This window comes from Limulus polyphemus, unplaced genomic scaffold (assembly GCF_000517525.1).
Source record: "Limulus polyphemus unplaced genomic scaffold, Limulus_polyphemus-2.1.2 Scaffold428, whole genome shotgun sequence".
NCBI classification, from domain to species: domain Eukaryota; kingdom Metazoa; phylum Arthropoda; class Merostomata; order Xiphosura; family Limulidae; genus Limulus; species Limulus polyphemus.
In genome coordinates this window covers 333,172-359,344 of record NW_013666038.1, presented here as the reverse complement: position 1 = coordinate 359,344, position 26,173 = coordinate 333,172, and the positions used below count along the sequence as shown (strand labels likewise).

The 26,173-nt window shown below is 31.3% G+C and overlaps 1 protein-coding gene across 1 annotated transcript in view; it reads right to left on the bottom strand.

Annotated features, from left to right (window-relative positions):
* LOC106458203 (plasma membrane calcium-transporting ATPase 2-like) overlaps positions 1–26,173 on the bottom strand; it is a 227,876-nt gene that overhangs the window by 44,728 nt on the left and 156,975 nt on the right. The window contains exons 10-16 of the mRNA XM_022384342.1: positions 25,807–25,842; positions 18,435–18,503; positions 17,131–17,280; positions 13,836–14,038; positions 7,601–7,736; positions 6,208–6,314; positions 2,086–2,324 (exon numbers count right to left, since the gene is read on the bottom strand). Coding sequence (XP_022240050.1) covers positions 2,086–2,324; positions 6,208–6,314; positions 7,601–7,736; positions 13,836–14,038; positions 17,131–17,280; positions 18,435–18,503; positions 25,807–25,842 — 940 coding nt within the window. The remainder of the gene's footprint in view (positions 1–2,085; positions 2,325–6,207; positions 6,315–7,600; positions 7,737–13,835; positions 14,039–17,130; positions 17,281–18,434; positions 18,504–25,806; positions 25,843–26,173) is intronic.

Genomic DNA, 26,173 nt, shown 5'->3' with positions numbered 1-26,173 from the left:
GAATTGGCAGGAAATAAAAACAATATATGAAATAAGAGCTAAAGAACATGGGAAATTTACAAATTCCTAAAGTCAAAAAAGTAAACTTAGAGAAATTACTTATACCAAGCAACAAAAATTTATGATAATATTCCAATTAAAATTAATATTTAATAGTAATATATATATATATAAATAGGCCATATCTCCCAAACACACTGGCAATATTCTACCTATCAGACAAGATCCAAACACAGATGTCAAACCAGCCAGAAACTATGGAGAATCACTTAAGGGTAAGGAGGTGAGTGTTTGAACCCACAACATCTCAACTCCTACTGCCTTTTGTTGTCTGCAGCCAGTTGTGGGAAAGCAATTACCTTTAATATTTAGATATAACCTTAAAGTAGAATTAAACTGCCCTAAATTTCTAAAATGTAAAACTCCCACCCTTTTCTCTAACATTATAAGATGTACAAAAAGGCAAATCAACCCAACAAATAAGCCAAAATTTTCTTGTAGTAGAAATAAACCACGCATGTTTCTACAATTTATAAGACACTCAACATCCACCCTTTCATTTCATAATTACAAAGCATGAAAAGGATAGAGAAGTGTCTGGGTTACCGAGCATTCCAAGGCACGAAAATGCAAGGGAAAAGGTTGAGTCTGCCCCACATGAAAAATGAGGAAAAACCTATGGTGGACAAGACACTGAGTGGAAGCCAAAAAAAGACTTAGAACATATAACCAGCCAGCCCAGACAACTGCTAAATCCTGTTGAGAGGAAGCCAGACAGCCAGCCCTGGTGGAGATGGAAAACAGAAGAGATTGGATGAGAAACAGGAGATGGGTTAGCCCAAAGTGACTCCCAACGATGGGTAGCAGACAGGGGTACCTATGGACTAGTAAAATTGGAAACCAAGAAAAACAATGGAACATTGATGGAGAACAGCTTTAGCCAGGGAATCCAAGGAGTCTGGAATACTCTCAAAGACCTGGTCTGTAAAAAAAGAAGTGAGACAAATATCATGGATGGAAGAAAAGAAGAATGTGGACATTCAAAAAGAAAGCATCCCAACTGAGGAGATCCCAAAAACAAAGTCAAAATAGAAATAGTAGAAGAAGTGGCAAACAAAAAATAATAGTTGGTTCCATGAAAATCATTGGTGTTGTTATGAAGAACCTCAGTTAAAAGCAAAAGGATTTGGGAAAAACAGTTGACAAGAAAGAAAGGAAGACAACCAGATGGCTCAAAAGAAAAAGACAAAGAAGGAGAAAGAGGAACACACAGACAGAGATGACACAAGAGACTGGGGTTCAAGAAATACAGAAGGGCCATGACCAGAGGATTTAGCAAAGGAATCATAAAGATGAGTAAGTCAATAAAGATGTGGAACAATGTAAAGTTAGGACTGAAGAAGGCTCATGAAGTAAAACAACTAAAGAGACATTATGATACAAAGTTAAAAGAGACAGAATATCATATACCTGATTTATAAGTGTAACAAACATAAAAATGAGGTATCCGTTCTTCATCATGGAGAGAAGAGCCAGAAGCAAAAATTATGTTTAGGACCACAGCAATGTAGCACGAAAGACAGTCGATCAAGGTGTCTGAAAACTCAAAAAGCACAGGAAAAAAAAAAATGTGCTAATGTTCATGGGAATTACTGCACATAAAGTTTGTTCACCCTTCTATTGGTGGAGGGGCTACAGCATCATGACAATTGTACCATAGGTCAGTGCAATACATGCAGATATGTTTAGGAGTGGGACTTTTTTCAAGGCTTGAAGCATGCAGAGGAAATTCCACAGTAGTGTGTGAGATAAGATCTCTTAGTGATGCAGAGAGGTAAGTAGCCATTCTGAATTATTAATTTACATACTTACAAATTCTCAAAATGAAATAAACATCTTATACATAACACACTGATATATATTGAAAAATAAGCAATGAGATGAAGACACATGACAAATCACAGCATCTTTAGTGTAGCTTTAATTTTTGAAAAAGAAAATCAGCCAAAAAAGTTTATTTTTTGCATACTGTGTAAAATGAAAAATATTAAGTATTTTAAATATGTAACAGTTCAAAGTACATACTTTTTCATGACCATTTCTGAAGCTCCTTTAGTATAAACCCGGAATCCATTTTCAATAGGAATAACTGTACTCATTGATTTTCTAACAGAATTGAAAGTGTACACTTTGTATAACCTTTCTTCTGGGATATCATCTCTCACTGCCTGATAGTCTCTGCCCATGTCAAGAATAAAGCCTAGTAAGGCACATTCTGTCTTATTGCCTACTTGTTTAGGAAGGTCTCCTGGGTTTTCAGAAGGCTAAAGGAGTAAAATATTTTCAATGAAGCAAAAATGTTACATTTTATTATTCAACTTTATTAAAATTCTAATCAATTAATATGTACAAGTTCTTTGTACAGATGTTTTATCAAGTATATAAAATATATAAATTTCAAATATACACAACTCTTCAAGGAAATTCATACAGCCTTGCACTGTGACTCAATTAAGTTGGAACTTATCAACAGGATGTAGAAATAAAGCTCACTAGTACAAGAGCCATTATTAATGTAGACTAGTTATTTGGTAGTACTTAAGAAGCATAGTGCTTTGGATTAGTTAAACATTAAGAATAATGATACCCATAATGATGCCCTTGGAACTATTTCTCCATAATCAGTTGTGCTCAGTTGGGCGGCCATAATTTATGCACTACTGCTAAACACTGCTATTTCCATTTTCACAAGGGAGCATTATAAATAGTTATGTTTTTAAAAGAAAAAAAAACTACTATTGTTATAAATAACACATTCAATTGAGCTAAACTATGCATGCCTATTTAAATATTTTTACACATAGCTTGTGTATATCGTATATATACATATATATTATTCATACCTTCGGTGTATAGGACGCAAGCAGATTTTGACATAAAATTTTGGGGTAAAAAAGTGCATCTTATACACCGAAAAATACGGTAATTGAAAGGTTTAAACAGTTTTTAAATATACACCATAATCTGCATCAGTTCTCAAGGCTTATTATATTATGTGTTCTCCAAAAATTTTAACGAAGGGTTACACATGTCTGCCAAAGACACTGTAATATGCCTTGAAGCACTATTGACTGTGTCGAGATGAATAATAATTGATAAATGTCGAGTAATACTCCCGAAACGGAAAAAGAAGCATCAGGAAAAAGTGACAATCCAGATGAGGAGGAGGAAGAGAAACCTGAGCAGCAAAGTGGTCCTATCCAACCAACAGTCAATACAGACTGTTAGTGAGAGGAAAAGGCAAGAGGAGCATCCAAGGGATCAAAAACAAGATAGCATCTGGTGATTCAAAAACCCACAGAGGACGGTGCAAGTTGGCGTGACCAAGAGGAGCGAGGGCTGTGAGAGAAGCCGCCTAAATGACATACCAGAGCTCTAAACCAAAGGGAAGAAGGTTGGTCACAACTAAGAACTGAGATGAAATACACACCAAGAAAATTAAAAACTGATCAGGTGTGAGGAATGAAATTCCCACCAACCTACACAGGCAGCTTCCTGAAGAAGAAACTGAGTATGGAAAGCAGATATGGCCAGTGAGGAAGCTATAAGTATCCAGCCATCCCTGAAAAGGTGTACACTAAGCTCAGAGAAAGAAGCAGACGAGCAAAGGTCTAGACCACTCAGATGAACACAGAGGGAGCCAAGGCAAGGCCTAAACAGAAAACACACACACACACACCCATGAAGAAAAAAATGATGAAAAATGTCTGGATGCTGGGGAAATGGGAATATGGAGTCATGTATCAGACACATCGACCTACATCATACACAAAACAGAAGTGAAAACCCCTAATGAGAATGATCACCTCACAGAAAGGACCCTAGAGAAGTTAGAACCGAGCCACTTCTGACTGATGCTGGGAATAAACGGGATCCCACTATGGGTGAAATAAAGTAAATGGTGAGTAGTAAAAGGGGGGGGGGGGACTAGTGGAAATGAAGTTACGGAAACTTGCCGAAAAAACACCAGTCTCCAAATAGGCAGGAAGACCTCCAACACCTCGTAATACAAAAAAAAGTACCATGCATAATACATGTAAAGAAGAGGAGGGTAAAATAACCCTAAAGAAAACAAGATTCTGACCTAGAAGAACCCAACTACATAGCAGCGACATCTTTAAAGTGAGGCTGAAGAGGAAATGTGTGCCATTGTAGTAAAAAGAAGATGACTATGACCACCAAAAAAAAACAAATAATGAAACTACAGAACCATCCCAACCCAAAAGGTGAAGGGAGGATAAGGCACAGATAATAATGGATAATGTAATAAATGAACAGGAGAGTTCTGTAATAGGGAAATGCAACCAAAGCATCAGGATCCAAACCCCACACTGGAATAAAAAAAATCCAAAAGGTGTGAGGTGAATTATGAGTAGATGGAATGAGAGAAGGCCAACATACAAAGGGGACAAAGCGTACCAACCCCCAAACCCACAAGTACTCCAGAAAAATGAGCGTGAACCCAACTATCTGGGTAAGGACAAACCAAAGACCTTAAGATTAATCCCCAAAGAGGGCATGGGTAAAATCCAAGGAAACAGGAAACTAAGACAAAAAATAACATACCTGAAGAAACAATGGCTACAAAGGGAGGAGGAGACCTAGGTAAGACCTCCAAAAATGACATGTGATGGCCACCCAAAACTGTGAGTGCATAATTCACAAAGTCGGAAAAAAAAATCAGAAAAGGGAGAATAGATAATGAAATTTAAATCGTGACTCTCCAACTTAAAAAAAAAAAAAAAAAGGGAAAACAGCAGTGACTAAAGTAGAAAAACACTTGAAAGTCATAATGCATGGATATATTACCTAATCAAACGTGTCTGTGCAGTAAGAGAAGTGGTTAACAGGTGCATTATTAGGGAGGGCACTAGTTACATTAGGGGTAGTGTTGCACTCCTATTGGTGGAGGGATGCTGCTTGATCATTTGCATGTAGATATGCAGAAAAAGTGAGGGTTACAAGACTAGTTGCAATAGAAAAAATTTGCACCGATAGAGGACAGTACTAATTGAGAAAGCCTTTTTTAAATGGAGGTAAGATATCATATTGGAATTATATTCTTTTGCTCAGTGAATAAAAGTGCAAACAAGTTCAGAACTGTTTGAAGCTTTGGAAATTGTAATACTAAACTTCTGGTATAATTCTGTCATTTCTAATAAAAATTCTGTATACAGTCCTACAAATACATCCACTTTTACATAGTGAGTGAAAATCTAAGTCAGCCAAGTACAACCGTGTTTGAGAAAACTTTATATTTTATTTACCAAATTACAAAAATTCCTAAAAGCAAAAAGAAAATAATGATAATATCTAGAAAAATATTATTCATGAATAAAAATACACTTACTAGTTGATACTTGGCACAACTGGATATGCAAATTTAAAAAAATTGCATTTAATTCTACTTCGAAAAAGTATATCTTGTATTTGTAAGCTTTCTAACTTTAAAAAAAGTATGTGGCTATCTTTTGTGTAGTTCTAAGCCTATTACTATGTATATATTTCATACAAATACAAATTCTGTTTCTGAAAATTTAATTGGGCAATTTCAATATCAGCATCTTCTCCCACTAAAAATATAAAACTCTTCACATTAATAATAATGGTACCATTTTTAAACATTTTCTAAATATCACGTGATTAAAATTTATTTAACATACAATCTTCAGGACATTTTAATTTCCTTTTAAAAATTCCTTATAGCAGATGAGTAATAAAAATATAATTTCCTGAAAATATAACAAGTTTATTTCCTACTGCGATATGATTTCCTATTTCTATTGGGCTTGAAACCATGATTATTCCAATTAGATTACATGAAAAATAGACAAACTTATAAAAAATATTCTGAATTACAAATTAGAAATCTGTAAAAGATTAATAACAATACTTCTTAAAAATTATAGAGCAATCTACCTTTACTTCATGTATTAACTTTACATTAAATGCACTTGTTCATCTGTTTGGTGTTCAGCACAATGCTACAAAATGTGTTATATGTGTTATGACTACCTTGAGTATTGAAAGCTGATTTGTAGCAATACAAGCTCTCAGACTTATTACTGAGCCACCAGAATGCATATTAAATGTGAAAAGTATTACATATTTTTTCATATGCTATTTACATATTAAGAAATCACTCACCAAAATACGAGAAGTGTAACCAGAATTAACTGAAATTCCATAAAGAATTTTCTCTGCAATGTCTGGGGGAAGGTCATCATACTTTGGTGATGTTTTATAATGAACACCTTTAGAGTATAGAAAAAAATTCATTTTTCATTTACATGTTAATAAGTTTTACATTTTATTTAATGCGAGAATAATGAGATGTTAATTATTTTGGATTTTATATTAGTTATATTTTGCAAAACTACATAAATTATCTTTACAATAATGATATTTCACTCTATGTTTCACCAAAGTACCTTTAGAATTATTTGACTAAGAAAACACATGAAATGTACCTGTAAAAAAGTATTTACACATAAATTCTAAAAAAGTTTCATTAGAAAAATATAATACTTGAAAAAAAAAGCTTTTAAAAGAGCCATTTAACCTCACATTCCCTATAGAGTACCTTTTAAAGATCAATATTTGTTCATAATTTTATAAAATTTATCATTTGGAGAATGATGCATGACTAAAAGTTCTTAAAAATTTACATTAAACCATAATTTAATAAAATGCCTTGAATGAGGAAGGCGTCTCAATATTAAATTCACAAAATGTATCATTACAAAAGAGAATATCTGAACATTAATTCTATAAAATACATTTTGGAAGATATATCTAACTAAAAATACGTAAAATTTATCGTTAAGAGATTCATATGAGACTATAAATGTCATAAACATTAGATATAAAACAAAACTTTTTCCCACATGGTCTAAACAGATTTGTTATTGAACCATGAATATGATACAAGGCTGATAATATGCTCAACACACAATGCCTTTAATATAAAGAATAGTTATTCATAAGATGTTATAAAATTTACTTTTTAAAAAATAATAGGCACATCATATACATAGAAGTTTCATGGAAGATCACCTTCAAATTAATGGTATTTATCATCATTCCAAACAGAGTACCAGAAACAAACCATTTCTGACAAAAAATATTATCTACAAAAGAACAGAATTTCCTAACAAAGGTAATTTTGGAAAAATGACCCCCTGACCAAATTAACTGTATGAGTAACTTTAGGGAGAATGGCTAATGATTATAAATTTCAACAACTATATAAAGTAAAAAAATTTTAATCATAAATTCAACATCCCTGCAATGATTTCACTCCTAGAGTTCTTACAACAGTATGTTAAAAAAATCATTGCTTATAAACTCTATTACAAAGCAGCAGCAGCAGCAGAATAAACATTGGTTAATAATTCCAGAAAATAGAAAATTTAATTATACAATTGTTTTACAAAGTTTGATATAAATGCTCCTTTTTTTCCCAGTTTCACCATGTGTTCATAATAACATTAAGAAATCAATTTTTTTAGTTGTGTAATTTCCAATTTTCCAAACTTACCACCCATGTAACTTTGGACAACAGTCATGCGATTAGTAGTTAGGGTGCCTGTTTTATCAGAACAGATGGCAGTGGCATTTCCCATAGTTTCACATGCATCCAAATGCCGAACAAGATTATTGTCTTTCATCATTTTCTACATAAATGGAATATTTCTATTTAAAAATTCATAAGAGAAGATGCATGTGATGATAAATCTGATGTATTCCTAAAATGATAAAGCACTGCTATGTAACAAGACAACCTTTATATATAGATTGCTTATACTCTGATTCTGTTGTTAATATTAAAGAAATTAATTTTTGACAATTTTATGCTGAATGACTACCTAAATATTAAACATCAACAACCAAAAATAATGCTAATGTTTTAATTTGGAAAAAATATTCAAACCATATTAATTCAAGTCTTGCCTTAACAAATACCTCTTACTATAATGGATATAGCATGTATATGTATCTATCTATGTATGTGACCGAAATAATAAATACAATGCGGCACAGTCTTTTGAATGGTACCACAAACAAAAATCAATAAAAACATTTCACACTTCAAGATTCAGACACTTAGAAAAATGCAACAACCATTTCTTTATAATAGAACACAATTTTCAATAAAAGTACTCTTCTCACAACAAGCACACAACTTTCACTAGGACTATACGTGAGGGTTTGATTATATCTTTACTGATGTAATTTTCAAATGAAGTACTGAGAAACTAGAATTCTTAAAAATCTATTATTTTTTCAATAAAGGGTAGGACTTTTAATATATATAAAACATTACAGTTTATATGAGCAAAATTTATGAAAATTTTGAGCTCTGTACATTGAATCATTTTGATGCAATGAGTTACGTATGACTAAAGAGCACAATCAAATGCTTTTTCCATGCAGTACTTCCCAGAAAAAAATACTTTTAGAAAATTTTCATGTTTTTTACAATGAGGTAAGAATACTACGATGAGTAATTACCAGCACAAACAGCTGCCCATAGGGCAGTGTTTCTGCTAGTATATAAAATATTGTTGCAGTTCAGTTTCTGCTAGTGAATAATAACAATAATAATAATAAAATCAAGCTCAAATTTCTCACAATTTGAGTATGAAGATGCAAGAACTTGACATAAACCAAATAAACTCTCAATCAGTTAGCATGAAAAATACTGAAATAAAATTTTACACTACTAAGTTTATATGTGACTAATCAATCTATACAGCTAATATACTCTAAGCCAGCTCAAATGGTAGTTACAGAACAAAAAAAACTACATTTTTTAGCCTATTAAAATCTTTAATAGCCTGGTGGGGGTGGTGCTTTAATACCACTTTTAGTTCCTAGTAGTCTAATGAAAGATAAAATTCTTTTAGCAGCCAGAACTATGAATTTCCTACTTCATCATTTTTTTTATAATAAATTTGTGTATCAATCCTTCTATTAGTCAATATATTGAGTGTAGTGAAATTGTTTACCAAACTTTTTAGTAACTAGAATAATGAAAGCAGTAAAAGTGTTCACAAATCTTTCCTGCTAGCCAGAATGTTGAGTTTAGTGAAATTATATGTTAACCCTTTACAATCCAGAGTAATGATTGTGGTGAAATTGAGCATCAACTTTTTTCTGGCTTGTGTGGTACAGCAAGTGTACTAATACAATACTTTTTTTACACTTCTAAGTATGCTAGTGTATAGTATAGAAAATTGTGTCTCAACCACTTCCTTATGCAGTACAGTAAATGCACTGCTACAAGATCTATTTACTTTTGTTGAGATCAAACAATTGATATTACAATATACATCAGGCCTCAACAACTCCCAGGTGCCAGGTCACCATGGCAACTAAAAATTTCATCCTTGTGCATAGTATTTTTTCCCATTTTATTCATGAATAGAGCTGTGCTATATAGAACTCGAATCTAAAACAGTTCTGGACTTTTGGAAGTCTGGGAATTATTTTTGCATCCTTTGAGTGCTAAATCAAACTTTGTTTCTAGGATTTTAATAGCAGATTCAGCACTTCTTTAGGTTTTTTTCAGGAATGAAGTGCTGTGGTTGCACAACACTCTACTAATTTCACACCATTTTGTTTTTCTTCTTTCTTTCAATTCAATCAATCAATGTGTGTGTTTAGACTCATACAAGACCAAAGGCAGTTAGTTTAGCAATACTATCAAGTGGTTGTTGATCTCATGTGATCGTTAGCATGCATTTTTTGCTGTGAAAGTAAATAAATATATGCTGGTGCCTCGATTATCTTTGTTTGTTCGAGGAAAACAAAAAATTTTGAATAACAGAATAACAGCAGTTAATTGAGGCACTAATGTATCTTACTAGTTAGCCCATTGTTTGATCTAAATAAAAATGTTAAATAAATTTAAGTTTCTTGCTTTAAATTAGAATCTTTTTATTTTCATTTAATCACATTATCATGAAAAATTATATAAGTAATCACAGTATAATCATAAAAGCCAAGTGTCGGGCCGTCAGTTAGTCTGTCACACCCGATTTTTCTGAATTTCATGAGTTACAAGAGTCCAATTCCATTTTTTCTATTATATTACTACCTCTTTTGATTGCTCGTTCCCATTTTAGTTGAATTTAATCACTAGCATAGACGTAAGTATCTCATAAATTTCGGCAATTTGTCGAGGCCTGATATACATGAATATTTCTGTCCAAAACATTAGTCTTTTTGATTATATTATTTGAATTATGCAAATTACAAATGTTATATAAGTCTAACCCTTAACTTTGTACTTCTTCAAACTCAACTTCTCTTCTTGTAAATTATGAATATTACTTAGTTAATATACATTTTTTAAACATTTATGAAAATTCAGTACTTGTTTATATAAAATGGTTATTCCTGGAAATCAGTTAATTTTTGGGATAGCATTTAGTTATCAACAGTTCATAGTTTTAACTGGACAAGTCTGATTTTCACACTTTTCTCAAAATTTTAAAAATTAATTACATTATCAAGATTCTTATGATTTTAAATTACAATTACTACAATAAGCCATGAAATATTACCCATCTAATCTTGGAAAGAAAATCTCTTAAGTTATCATTTTTCCTAATCTGAAAGTCTATTTCCAAACATACTTACCTGACACTTATAGCTATTTCTCTATCTTCATCTTTGCCATCTAACCATTGTGTTCGCTTGCTCCAGTCTTTATACCCAATTTGACTGCCCTCGGCAATATCTAAATTGCAAAACTTTATACCGGCCCTCACATGCCCTCTATGCAGGTACTGTATATAAGCACTGTATGTTGACAATATAATCACTTTTTTAGACTTACCCCATTCTAATCCAATGGGCTGCTACTCATAGACTATCATGACTGGGGTGGTGGAAAGAGGATTTTCCTTCGTAGTGTTGAATTTTCTCCACTCTCGGAGAAGGGGGAGAAGTTGGGGACCATCCTACCTGGGTCCCTGGAAGTTTTTCCCAGTAGGAGCAGGACCAACCTACATGGTACACCTTGTTCTATGCAGATGCTTTCTGTATGAACTATGACCTCACTGGCCCCTTCACTCTCTCAGTGTGGAACTCTAGCTATAAGTATCAGTGGAGGTATGTATGTTTTGGAAGTTATAATTTTCTTAATCTGAAATTGTATTTCCAAACATACTTAACTCCACTGACACTCTCCCTTATTTCCTCCCCACTAAGATCTGGTGTTAGTGACCAGTATTGTGAGATAATACTCCATCCAGAATTGTCTAGATGGTCTTATGGAACACCTCATCTTGGCAGAGCCTGCTGCAACCATGATCCGATTTAAAGGTTGCCAGTGTGGAATTGAAAAAAATACAAGCACATCTGACTGGACAACACTCATTGAAGGATCCCACTAAATAAAAAGCCAGTACATATGGCTCTTGAACAGTTCCATACAAGCCACAAAACATCTAAGTGCTCTGAGTGGACATAAAAGATCTGAGTATGATAGATTGTAAAGATGAGAAATGCATTGAAAAAGAATATGAAAAAAATAATTTATTCCCTTCTCTGGCAGTGAGAGTGTTCAGTAGGAAGGATCTGTCTGGATAGAGCAAAAAATAGGTGGAAGGATAGAGAGACTGCTGAACAGGGATGACAAATAAATCTGAACAGCTGCATCCGGAAGCTAACAACATTAGAAATATACTTGAAGGGAAAGGTGAAACAAAAAACAGGAGGCCATATGCTTGAAGGGATAAAGTGATGGTGCATGAAAAAAAAACTCTAAAGTCCCAATTAGGAAACTGAAATGGCTGCTTGGGATTAAGAATATGAAAGAATCATAAAACGAGATAGCACAGGAGTCAAAAACCTTTCTATACGTAGAAGAGCAAAAGGGAGCAGCAAAGATGCTGTACATAATGCAAGGTAGAAGTCAAACCTTTCAAAAATCCATGTCAAAAAACTTGAAACTATGGAGACTATTAGATGAAGTGGGTTGAAGGCTTACCGAAGACACCACTGACAATATGTAGTCCATTTCCATTGATAGATTGCCATAGTAGGTTGATGAAGACTATAGTCAAATAAACAGAAACTGTAGAATTTAAACCCCTATGGTTGGGCAAAGGACTGCATAACTTCCATGCATGAAGCTGGAGTTAAACATCCAGGTGTTGAATGTTGGACTGAGGTTGTCTCAACAATGATGAATGAAGAGGTAGTGGTAAACATTCCTGTAGCAACTGAAGAAGAGGAAACCATATATGAGCAGGCAAAAAAGGTGTTGACAAGAGAACCCAATATGGGATGAAATGAATCATAGACAAGGGTCTGGGTAAGAGATGAACAGGACAAAAGGCATACAAATTGAACCCTGTCCAGTCTTGACTGAAAGCATCTATCGCCAGAGCTTGTGGATGTGGAATTTGCAGAACTGTAGGCTAGCATTTCAATAAGTTGCATAGATGTCTATCTTTGGAAAGCCTAACTTAGAACAAATCCATTGAAAGACCACCTGATGGAACACCCATGCTGGTGGAAGAATCTGATGGGGTCGATAAAGGTGATCTGCTATCAAAATAATAATCCTTGGCACATGACAGGCCAAAAGATGAATGTCATTGAAATGAGCCAAAAAAGAAGATCCAAAGCCCGAAAACCAAGTTCTCCAAGTGGCCGATCAGATGAGCCCTCAGTAGAGGCAGCCCCAGTGAAAGAAGGAGCAGAAGACAGTGTCTAAATTCTCCCCAGTATATTCAGGTTCACAATGAAAAGTCAACTCTAAAATCCCCCGGGGCACATGAAGACCCCCCCCCCACTACTACCAGACGACAACGGAGGAGCAATGGACGATGTCTGGTTGATCCCTGTGCAGAAACCGTTACCCAGGAATTCATAACCACATTTTTTATTTTTTGAACCACAAAAGAAAACCAACGAAGTATCGGTAATGGGAAAAAAAACCACCAGACTTCTATCAAAATGCTTCAAAACAGAATGTGAACCACAAAACGTAACTCCTAGCACTATCGCTTTGTCGAGAAAAAGTGATTATATTGTCGACATACAGTGCCTATATACATTACCTGCATAGAGGGCGTGTGAGGGCTGGTGTAAAGTTTTGCAAATTAGATATTGCCAAGGGCAGTCAAGTGGGGTATAAAGACTGGAGCAAGTGAACACGATGTTCAGATGGCAAAGATGAAGATCGAGAAATAGCTATAAGTGTCATCAGAGGTATGTATGTTTTGGAATACTGATTTAACATTATTGCTAAGGTGTTTGGTATAGATTATGTACTTTGAAATAATCTCATAGCTCAGTTTTTGTTCTATGACAATTGACCTTCTTATATTAAAATTTGAAACATAATACTGTCTTTGTTAAAATTGAAATAAAAGTAATGAATATAATAATCTAAAAAGTCAACTTATTAGTATTGGTAAAATTTAATGGATATAGGTACAGTCCTGTAAACAATTTCAAATTACATTACTATAATAAGTACATTAAATTGCTTTTTTATTTAATAATAGTTTTTTCTTTCAGTTACATCTGTAAAATAATAATTTGTTTTCATACAAGTATCTTTCTGTCCACCAGGTTTTCAGCATTAACTAAAAACATCAAAAGATTGCAGTCAAACATTAATGTTAAAACGTTTGTTTCTAACACTTGCCAGCAAAGAGTAAATCAATGCAAACATTAAAGGAAAACAATGTTCACCTCCTAATTATAAAATTATGTCAGAGCTATTGTAAAACGTTTTCATTATATCTCACCTTTACAGAATAAGCCAAAGCAAGTGTAACAGCTAATGGAAGACCTTCAGGAACTGCTACAACAAGGACAGTAACACCAATGATGAAAAACTTGACGAAAAATTGGGTATAGTAGGCTGACCATGGCCTGCCTTTGATGACAAATGTTTTTATGGCAAATCGTATTATAAGGATGGCTACAGTAAGCATAGCAATTGTAGAACCTAAAAAATAAATCCCAATATACATTACAAACCTTTTCAAATACATATATTTTGCTGAAACAGCTTTAATGTTCAGGAGTAATTTAAGCCCAGTAGAGCCATTTTATGGGAATCTGTACTCAGAATGAAGATATTTTCTTTAAAAATATGATTAACAGTTAACTTTTTATTAAAATAAAATTACTGCAGATAAAACTGAGGCCCTTTTTCATCATATGGTTTTTATATTGAATGTCATAAAACCAGATTTTTGTTAGATACTCTATTAAGTGTTTGTTAGAATGTTCATGTAATAACCACACTTTTGTAGAGACTGTTAAAAAACATGCCATATATATTTTATTATCATTAATATGTTTGTTACTTTACAAATATGTGAGCATCAAAATGATTAACCAATTTATTTAATCTTCCAACAGATTTTTCATTATATCCAGTTTTTAAGATATATACAGATATTTTACATACACTTAGCTGGTAATAAAGTAAAACCTTATAGAAAACATTACTCACTGTAATTTCAAATTCTCTAAAATTGATGCACTGATGTGCTGCAGAATTATTTATAGATAATTTTATGTCTCTGTTAATTACATCCAAAGGCTAGTATTTCCTTAAATTCCAAGACTGATAAGTGAGTACTTTGTTTGCTAATGGCAGTGCATTAATATCAAAATAATAAAATCACATTACCTTGTTTCAAGTTTATCAAAAAATAGTTAATCATAAGTTAAAACATATTTATTGAAAGACCATCCTGAAAAAAAAAAAGAGTACAGAATAAAGCCCTAAAACCACAAGTTAATTATCTAGAAATGTTTACCATACAGGTCATCATCACATAACATGAAGGTAATTCAATAAAACCATATGTGTATTTTCAGAATGCAGCTACAACTGAAAGGTAGGTACAAGAACATAGATAAATGTTATTGATAAATTATCTTGTTCATAACATAGAACTAATGTAATAAAAGCACAAGTGAACTTTCAGAACACATGTACCATATACATTTTGGATCCTGGTCATAAATGAGACTTGTGGCCACCACTGCACCCCAAAATCTGGATTTATGGCTCACAGTATTCATTTAATAAAAGTTGTCTGAGAACAGTTTATTATGTGATAAACTAGCTATTGGTAAAACTGCACTTCTTACACAAAATAGCATATTTCTTGGTTACAAAATAAAGCTGTTGATTCATATCCATCATCAATACTACTCCCCCCCCCCCCACCACACACACACACACTCTTCTAAGCTGTGGCTGTCTGGTTGGTCATTGTAATTAAGCAGCCCCTTGTCAGGAACTAGAAACAAATGGATTTAAACTACAAGTTACTATCAGAATATAATAAGCAAAACATTATCCATAGCAGCAGTAGGAAAGAAAATGAATTAAATTCATAAGTTGCCTGTCAACACACATTCAAAACTTGTCACACTGACTACAGACATAAGGTAATACACTAAAACTAAAAGTCATTTATAAAAGCACGAATAAAAACTGACAAGAAGGCAACATACTAAAACCAAAAGTAAATCATTACATTTACCACAAACTTGGTCAGGAACAGGAAGAAATACATTAAAACCACAAGCAGGGGTCAGAACATGTTTATCAACAAACAAACATGTAAGTGGGCCATGGCCTAATCCAAGGAAAACTGTCCTGGGGTTTATGGGTTGCTAAACACACCTCTATCACCAATACTAAATTTTCTTCTAAAATCTGCATTATTCTGATCACTGAAACTGAAAACATCAAGTTCAACTACAAATAAAAAGTCATAAGAAAAGTACACATAAAAATGTTTTCCTTTGGTTTCTTAATTTTTCCTGTAAATAACAAACATTCATATGTTATACAACAATAAAACTGTTGGTAAATAACTAGAATATTTTATGATACAACCACCTCACCTTAACGAATATGAAAAATCAGTTGAGACTTAATTTAGTGGATTGGTATAACAAACCAAGGCAAATGTGACATTTATTTCAATACAGATATCCCATATTCAGAAGCTGTAAGATGAAAGTTTAATTTCATATACCAGTAGCAATGTGAAATGAGTCAATATTTAGGCTAGTTGTTAAATGATATTTAGCAAAAATTAGTTATACAGTTATAAGAGGCAGTTTCTGCAGTTCAGTATTCCACTACACAGTGGCAGAAGAACTGAATTATTAAAACTAATAGCACAGTCTTAAAACATAATTCTGTCAGAACTTAAATTAAACTAGATCAATTTGAAACTGTTTACCTATCTAATGTATGTTTTATACTTATTTTACAATTGTTTATTTGGGTTCACTTAAATAAATACAAATGTATTATAAGCCTACTACAGCAGTTTTTTTGGGTTAATAAAAATATATTTCAGAGTAATCCAGTAGTAAGATTTGTCTTTGTACTAAAGAAATTTTTTATGAATAATAAATTGAAATAGTAGTACAAGCAAAATAATGTAACAATATTTCTAATTTTTAATATTAATTTCAATAACAAGTTATCACCACAGAATGTTTTCAAACGTACAATGCTCATTTTGCTGTTACAAGTACAAAACTACCATTTGTGGCACTTCTTATTACATAATTTCAAATATGTCCCATATTCTTGTTATGTATAAAGAAGTATGTTACACTAACCTAGAGAAGTTAAGAGGCAAGGACAGATCAACATGGCTAAAGCTACAAAGTATACTTAAATTACTAGAAGCATATCTAGACTGCTGTTACCTTGGTTAGTGCTAGAAAGCACATTTACCCAATAAGTCGACTATTCTCTTAGTTAACAACGTGATGTACAACTTACATGTAATCAACCAATAACACTCCCTGGTTTAGCCCAAAGAAAAAAAAATCTTAATTTTTAGTTCGGATAAACTTTTTCATAATTCAAAAACTTAACATGAAATCTATGCCCATAAAATTGGAATCATAATCAACCAATTTATTCTAAAAGCTGAATAGTCAGCTTGGAAGTTCAAAACCATTCAGGAATCATCAGAAACTGAAAAAGTACAATGACTTTGCCAGAACTGTTCGTAAAGCTAAGGGTTCTGGGAAACATATGCACTTTACCTCCATAGCCAATCTGAATAGCCAGCTTGGTAAGTTTGGCCTGAAGAACAGACTTCTCTTTCCTGGTATTAGTTTCTGCTTCTTTTTTGTGACTATTGGCAGTGGTTGCATTTATGAGGTTTGAGCTTCCTGTGACTACTGCCTCTTCATCTGGGCAATCCAAAAATAAGATAGTTAAAAACAGAATCCACTTGCTTATCTAATATAACTTAATACTGTCATATTACACAAGATGATGTCTCTACCAGATATCAGTCAACACAGAAAATATCATGTTGAGAAGAAATTCTCTAAATTAAGCTGCCCAACTTAAATCAGTTGATTATATCATTAGGATTTTAGGAAACCTTTAAATATTATATTTAAATTAAAATGTATTTGATTTTTCAATTATTAGCATTATTAAATACTGAATTTTGAAGTAATCAATGTAGGCAATATTTTTACTAAATATTGATAAATAAAAATAAATACTTTGAATTACATGCATTAATGTATCTGCAATGCAACATAAGTGAACAAAACTATAAAAAAACAAAAAAACACTCCATACCCTTATAATACACGTAAATTAAAATCATTACAACTAATTCAAACCTGAAATTAATCTATTTTCATAGTAGTAGCTAACAGCAAAATACATTTCTACATATTAAAATATTTGTAGTTTAAAATGTAAACATTATACTTAATTAATTGTGCTGGTAAAACTATGCCTATTTGTAAGTTTCAACATGATTTGAATACAAACAAAAGTTTTATTTTCAATGGTGACAGAAACAAAGTTAGTATGGTTTGTCACAACTGACTTATCAGTGGACAAGATTAGTGCATGGGTCTTATTTAAACTTATATACTACATTATGTCAAATAAGCTAGTAGTACGGAAGCCACATCTTCTGCGAAACAAATATTATGGAAAGTTAAATTACCAACTAAAATATCTACTAATATGTTAGCCATATGCATTATGTTCATTGAATATTTCTTTTTATTTCTTACTGTTTTTCTATTCAAAGCTGTAAGTCATTATTTTATTATAATTGGCAATGATATACAAAGAGTCAAATTGAAAGTTTACTGATACAATTTTCTGTGTAAATGCACATAAAAATATTGAAATGTTTGGAAGGAAATACAGCAGAAGCAACATAAAGCATAAATAAATCTTTCCTACAAGAAACTCCTTTCAAAGTTGTTCTGTAAAGCACAAATAAACACCCAATTTAACCAGAGGTATTAACATATAAAAACAGAAAGATTGTGAAACAAATAACCAAATATAAGATGTAAATATCACATACCATCAGGTGAAAGAACAGGAATAGCCAAAGGAGACAATTCCTTGTTATTGTAAGTGTCTTTATGGGATGCTGATAAGGTTAAAAAAAAAGCAGCATCAGTAATAAAGCTGCCAAAACTTAAAATCAATCATGCAACAACCTGTTTAAAACAAAATCCATAAAGTGCAATAGCCAAAAGAAAAACAAATGACAATATACACAGTCAAATAGAGCATGACTGTACCCGGTGACATGGACTGTAATAATGTAGTGATGCTCCAAAAGTGTTCTAATATAACATTCTCAACCTCAATATGTTATTACACATCTATGCATTTAAAAATTAATTATGTACTTTTTGCTAGATTAGGAGTTTATAGACTTAGTTTAATAGTTAGCAAAACATTTATGCCTTATTGATTTTATGTATTTCTCTACAAATGAATTATATTACAGTCTGAATGTAAGATTTTATTCCTTCCATCAGGATATTGTTACAGTGACTTCTCTTCTTCACTGGTCACTTTAAATGTATTTTGAATGAGTTATAATAAGTAGAAACATAATTCAGAAAGTTAATACTAGAAGGTGGATAAAGATGAAAATTTGATAGCTGGCTAGATTAATCACTTTTGTTAACAATAATCTGAAAAACAGCATGGTGAGCTAACTAGAACAAAGAATAGAGGTAATAATTAAATTCTATACCAACTGTAATTAAATTTTTAATTTTCTGTATGAAACTGAAAAGAATCACTCCTTTCTCTATTTGGCTTTTTTTTTCAAAAACTTAAGTAATAGGTAAAACAAAACCCATTCAACAAGAGAGAGAAAAGAAAAAAACTTATCAGCCAAGATGATTCAAGCTTTATGACAAATAATGCTTACAAAATTTAAACCCATATAAATGTATATTTTGCAAGTACTTTTTACAATACATATAAACTAATGCAAAAATAAAAAAATTATTAATTTTCAAAACAAAACATAAATGATCAGAATGGCACATAGTAGATTGACTAATGGAATGTATCTTATAATTTATTTCAATAACTAAAAAAGCTATCACAAGTGCATAAAAATATATTATGCTCTAGAAACACAATTACACTAAAATTAACTATTCACACATATGTAAACAGAAAAACTTCAAATTACGTCGCTCATGTGAAACTGTAACAATTTATTATCAGTCTACACTACTTCAAAAGCTTTACTTTTCCTATCACCTTAGACTACTTTTCAGTTAAATATATATTCAAATATAAATTAATAAACAAATGAGCATTTAAATATTAAAAGTTTCAATAGACACTCATTTCAAAGAAAAAGATAATAAAAATAATATTACATCCTTCTATAACACATTTCTATGTTAATAATACTCATTTTCATTGTCTTAGTCTTCAGACCTTGTTTCTCTTATATATACCCTTTGTGATGTAAAGTCAGATATTTCGTTCAAAAAAGCCCTACTATAGTTCAGCTTGTTTTGTATGCATGCACACACACAAATTTCATATTAAATTTTGGTTAAAATGATTCGTTTGTTTGAAGTTAAGCACAAAGCTACACAATGGGCTATCTGTTGTAAGTCCTCAGACATACTGTTGTGCCACTGGGGGGTGGTTAGAATGAATTTCAGTTTGCAGACATATTTATTTCATAAAATAACAATATAGAACATAATCTACAGCCATGCAAGTAAAATTAAAGTAAATATATATATACAATACTTTTCCTGCTATGCTTTGATGTACACTGCTTTTTGATAAAAAGAAAAAAACTATCAATTAAACAAAATTTAAAAACTAAATTATTCTGGTATTTTTGTTACAATTGTAAAATAGATATTTTAATACATAATTTAGTTCAAAACAAAATGCAATACTTAGTTTTACATGGTTATAATAAATGTTCAAAAAATCCATGAAGAGATTTGCAACACTGTTTTCAAACAGTGCATTACCTCCAAGTTTCATATCTATTTGTATTCGTAAGCACTTCATTCTTATAACAATAACAATAATTTACAGCCCCATTAGTATCTAACTCTTCACATAATTTTGGCAAATTAAAATGATGATTTAACTAAAATTGAACAGCTATAAAAGCAAAATCATAGATGATAATGTGATATGGAGAAATCACCTTAAAAAAAACTATGAGATCCACCTAAGTAATAAAATAATTTTTATTTGTATTAGACAACAAAAAGCTTTTGATTATGTACAAAATCATAACTCCACCGTATCACTTAGAATATATCTCCACAGGATTTTATCTTACTTTTAGAACAGTATTTTGCATTTATGAACCTTTAGTTTAAAATACTTCCTATTTATATTTCATTACTTATCATTCTTGTTGAAAATTTGGGAAAATTAGAAGGGTATTTTATTACTTTGACAAATTTCGAAGCTTATTTTAAGAAAATAACCTCATGAATATTTTGGTTACTTAAATATTCAAACACCATATTAGTAAACAAAACTGCAATATATCAAAATAAAAACTTGATTCATTTTCTAACCAGAATCATTTTACACCCACATGTTCTTTTGAAGCCTTCTTTTCCTTTGTAGATATACTTGACAATAATTTCACTTAAGTTTTCAGTTCTATTACAATATTTCTACTTGGGGTAACTCGGAATATCTTTCCATATTTAAAGTTTCGAAATCAGTAAATTTCAAATACTTCAATGATCTCTTTTATCTTATAGAATTTTGTACATTTTTAATCTTTTGCTGGGGAATCTTCAGATTTTTCTTTTAGAAAAGTGATTTCACTAAACTTCTTTATGAAAATTAAAACTATTCCATTTCAGCTTATAAACTTTATTTTTCCCCTCTGTTGTTAATATTTTTTTTGTAATAAACCTCTTACTCTAAAGTTTGCCTATATTTTCTTAATTTCTGTAAAGAAATCCTATTAATTGCTCCAATATTTTTATCTTTTTTATATACTCAGTACAAATTCCATTTGTCTACATCTTCTTTCTTCCAACTTGAATTATCTGTATTTTATTGTTTTCAAAATCAACACTCTCTTCATTCCCTGATTTTTCTGGATAATTGCTTAGTAAGAATTGATAAATCATTACTTTCTTATCATCATAAGTTTTATTTTATGATAATAAATGCTCCTACTGATATCTGTATATTAAATTAGCCACATCATTAAGTTAATGTTTTGTTTTGATCTACATATGTAGGTAGCTTTGATCACAAGTTATTCATAATTATGGATAAGTATAAGAAACTTGTACAGGGATTTTCACTTTTTTGACACAGAAAAGCAAATGGCTGATTTATGAAAATTATCACAGTTAAAACCTTTTTAAATATTATATAATATAAAACTTTAAATAATACATAGCATACACAAAACAAGGTGATCGAAGTTACCTGTTTTAATATATTTTTACAAAATATAATAAAACAGATCACATTAGCTAGAGTGAGTATTGCAAAGACAGAAAGATGTTAATTATGAAGCCTTCATGCATTTCTTGGTTATAAATGAATTGCTTTATATGATTTACTTTTAATTACATATTCAACTATTAATAAAGTTTTATCGAACAATCTCTTTATGAGAAGCCCAAATAGCAATCAAATGCAGCTACCACGTGACAGAATTTGAAAATACACAGAAATGGTTAAAACTAGCAAAAGGAAATAAAAACATGTCAATACTTTATCTATTAGAACAATTACAACCATTTATTTGTATTTACAGTACTCCAAGACGCTATGAAAAAAGTAAAAATAAAGCTTTCAGGAGATCACAAACTAATGCAATCACAATATGTTTTGAAAAAAAAATCAACAAAAGATTTTAATGCTAGTTACAAACAATAACTGCATTAACAATGATACTTAATCTTTATTTTTATTTGAAAAATGCTTATAAATGTGACATGCAAGCATTATAAATTAAAGAACCCCACAACATATTATATGAATACAACTTTACTCATATATGATGAAACTTAGTTGAATGGACAGCAACCGCCTGTTGTAGGAACACAAGTGTAGAGGATGACGTTTCTCAAGTCTTCCGACTTTCATCATATAATTTTCCAAAATTATAGTTTACATTTTACACTTAATTACAAGTTTTAGACAAACATGATGTACCCAAGTTTGAACTGCATAAATCATGCCCTTATGAACAAACATGCTTGGTTATTAGCTTGATCTAAGACTTATCTATCTTTTATACAGTCATATTAATGATTTTTTCATTTACTTTGGTTATATGTGGAGATAAAAAATTCAGAAACTCTGGTTCCCCTTTTCTGTCAATGGAAATTTTGTGATGATTTGGCAACCTAAAAATTCCTAACTGGAACTCAGAGTTGTATTATAGTCCTAAGCAAGGTAGTTCTTTGCCAATTGTAAGAAAAAGAAAGTGAATTTTTGTTTAAAGTTTTGGTCTAACACTAGAACCACATGCTCTTTCATCTCGTTTTTGTCACCAACCTGAACTTGTTTGTGCTTGTATGAGCCTGCAGACTGAAATAATGATGACATAATAAACAGCATGAAAATGACTATCAGACTTCAGAATACCATATAAAATTGTCGAAAAATTGTGGGGGTCAAAGTGTGCATGCCATGACCTTCTACAGAGTGCCATTCAACATAGTATTACGTATTATGAACTGTTCATATTATCCTACATTGCTGATTTAATGACAACTTGTGGAGAAGAGTAAACACAGATACGATATACAGGGATACTGAAATAATTGTAGATATGCATTACAGAAGTTACAGAGGTTATGCAAATACAATATTTGAATTTTATGTGTACAAAAGACTTGGAATCATTACTAAAAGTCTACCAAATTTTGTGAAGATACACATACAGCATGTCATCATGCACTCCAATTTGTCAGAGTCTGAATCAGACTAATGTAATAAATTCACACATACATTTTGAGTATAAATACTTTTATAACACATCTGATTTTGTGTGTACAACAGACTTGTACTATTTACTAAAAGCCTGCTACATTTTGTGAAAATACACACAGTAAATTGGGAATTATAGCCAACAGTACTTCTCCAGATGATCAACCTTGTGCACATTTGGTTAAGAAGAAGCAGACCTAGTCCTCATTGTTAGTAGTTTATTATAAATTTGTAAAGTAGAAGTCACAACAAGGTGACACAGATTATTTTTTTTTGAAGAAAATGTTTCCATCCTGGAGCATTTCAGCATGGGACCAAACACTTTTTAATAAATATTATTATAAAAGTAATATGCTATTTCAATTGAAAAAAGGTACCATTGAGTATTAACAAAAATATTGAGCCAACGTTTCCAAGTACAATATTCTGATGAGTTTGAGTGAACTAATTTACATCCACTCCTGTTAAAGGAATTTTGCCTCTTTATTAAATATAGGTAGATTTTCTTTTAACCCTATCGCTGTGGGTCACGAGTCAAAGGCCATGTCATTGTGTTTGTTGACTTGCATTCAAAATTTTATTGAACTACTATTTTATGAATTTGTTTCAATAAGTTTGGTATCAAACTGTAGATTATAATCCAAATGTTAGTATTATATATTATTAAATTTCTTAATTTAAAAGTAAATATTAAAAAAAAAACCCTTAAACAGCAATTTTTGTGTGTCACGTGGTATGTTGAATGCAGTACTGGTTCAAATTAGATGTTTATGTCAAAATACAAAATCTATAGTTACGTACAAATTAGGAACTCAAATTATTGATATTCACAAGCTAGAATATAAAATAAGAACCTCCGATCTTTTCTATTTGCTGAGATATCGCTCATGTACTGAATCAAACACAGTGGCACTGCTCATCTCTTTTCCATATTTGGAAACAATCCCTTATATACACTTGCTTGTGTATATGACATGTGAATAACCAATTGAAAGCTCAGAATGTCCTCCTAATGGCTTTTTCAGCCATTTTCATGTGTTAAGATGCCATCTCGTTCTTTCAAAACAAGATTTCAAGGAGGAAAGTTATGTCTTTAGTCTGCTTGAAATATCCTATTTTTTAGACCAAAAGACAGCTTAGTTACTAAACTTGATAAACTATAATGGAATTCTATGGTATCAATATAATAATTTATGATTTTTTAGTTACTTCAAATGTATATATATAAAACCTAAAAAAAAATTATTTTCTTTCACATCTTCCACGTGTGAAATTTCTTAGGGCTTAGCAAGCTACTACAAGCAGCAACCGAGTACAAAGGTTATAACAAGAAGAGATAATTGTTTGCTTTACTTCTTCATTTTCTGGTTTATATTTTAAGAAATATAAGTTTAAGAACTTGTTTGTAAATAGCGCTAATATATATACATATATATAATGTATAATAATTAAAACGTGACTGTATCTTACAAAATACTAGTCCACTAAAACACAGCCAAGACAGGTCACTTTGTAAAGACTAAATGTCAGTTTTATATTATTGGATACGATAACACGAGTGCATGTGCATTGCATCATTGTAATTTCTGCATTGTTAGCCAGGCACGACTGGAAGGTCAATATAAGAAAAATAATAAATATATATATATAAATGTATAATGTTATGAGATTTAAGCTATTTAGACTAAACATTTGTGTTTTCATGTTATAATTTGTAGCCATTCTAGAAGGAAAAAAGCATAATTTATATTTATTTCCTAATTTTTTATGGTGGTTACAAGGTTGATCAAATTGATAAACCCTGTATAGTTAAGGTAAAGAAAATAGCAGACAAAATATAAAGTTTTACTGAAGAGAAACTTTGAAATGTATTTAGGAGGTTTTATAGATTACACAAATAATATCTGAGATTTTTGGAACGAAGAATAGTTATTTAATTATGACATGAAAATCCCCTTGCACTCGGACTTGTAACGAAATAGACTCGATATTTTCACAAACAAATCTTTAGTAAAAATAATTCATTAAACAATTTGATTTTCTGTGTACAAAAAACTTGGAATTATTACTAAAAGTCTACCAAATTTTGTGAAGATACGCATTCAGCATTAAAAGTTATAGTATAAATACTTAACATGTACAAATGTGTATATGAACTCGTGTATTTTATACCGAGCTTGTCACAAAAGGGTAAAATGATCTAAACATATCATGAGTGCAAAACAAAACACCCACATTTGCAATTTGTCTAACAAATCTTGCTTTCTTATTTTAAGTTACCATTTACAACAAAGCTAGTCTAACTAAAACTTTAACAAAAGAAATTAATGTATTTTTAATTACCATAAAATGCTATTAAAAAAGTGAAAAGCTTATTTTACAGACCTAGATAAGTGCATATAATATCTTATACCAAAACAATGCCAAGAAATAATAAGAGGAGTTATTAGAGTGAAAAAAAATTTCACCTGTGCTATTTTTCTTCTGCTTTTGCATTTTTTCTTCTGTAATTGACATGCCAGGAAAATAAAAAAAACAAGTTATAATAAAAGTATATAAATCTGTATTTCACAAATTTAAAAATCTATTTCAATATAACATACCCTTACTCCAATATCCAGATAATTAATCCTTACAGCTTTTGATACAGATTTAATAAAGCAACTACAAGTGTCTGGAAAACCTCTACATTTCATCACAAAATGGAAAACTGCAAACAATTAAGATAATTCTTAATCATCAGTGGTGACCAATTTCACATTGAACCACACCCTATACTGAAAAGAATACCACCCAATATAATACACAATGTACAATATTTACAAATTAAGAGTA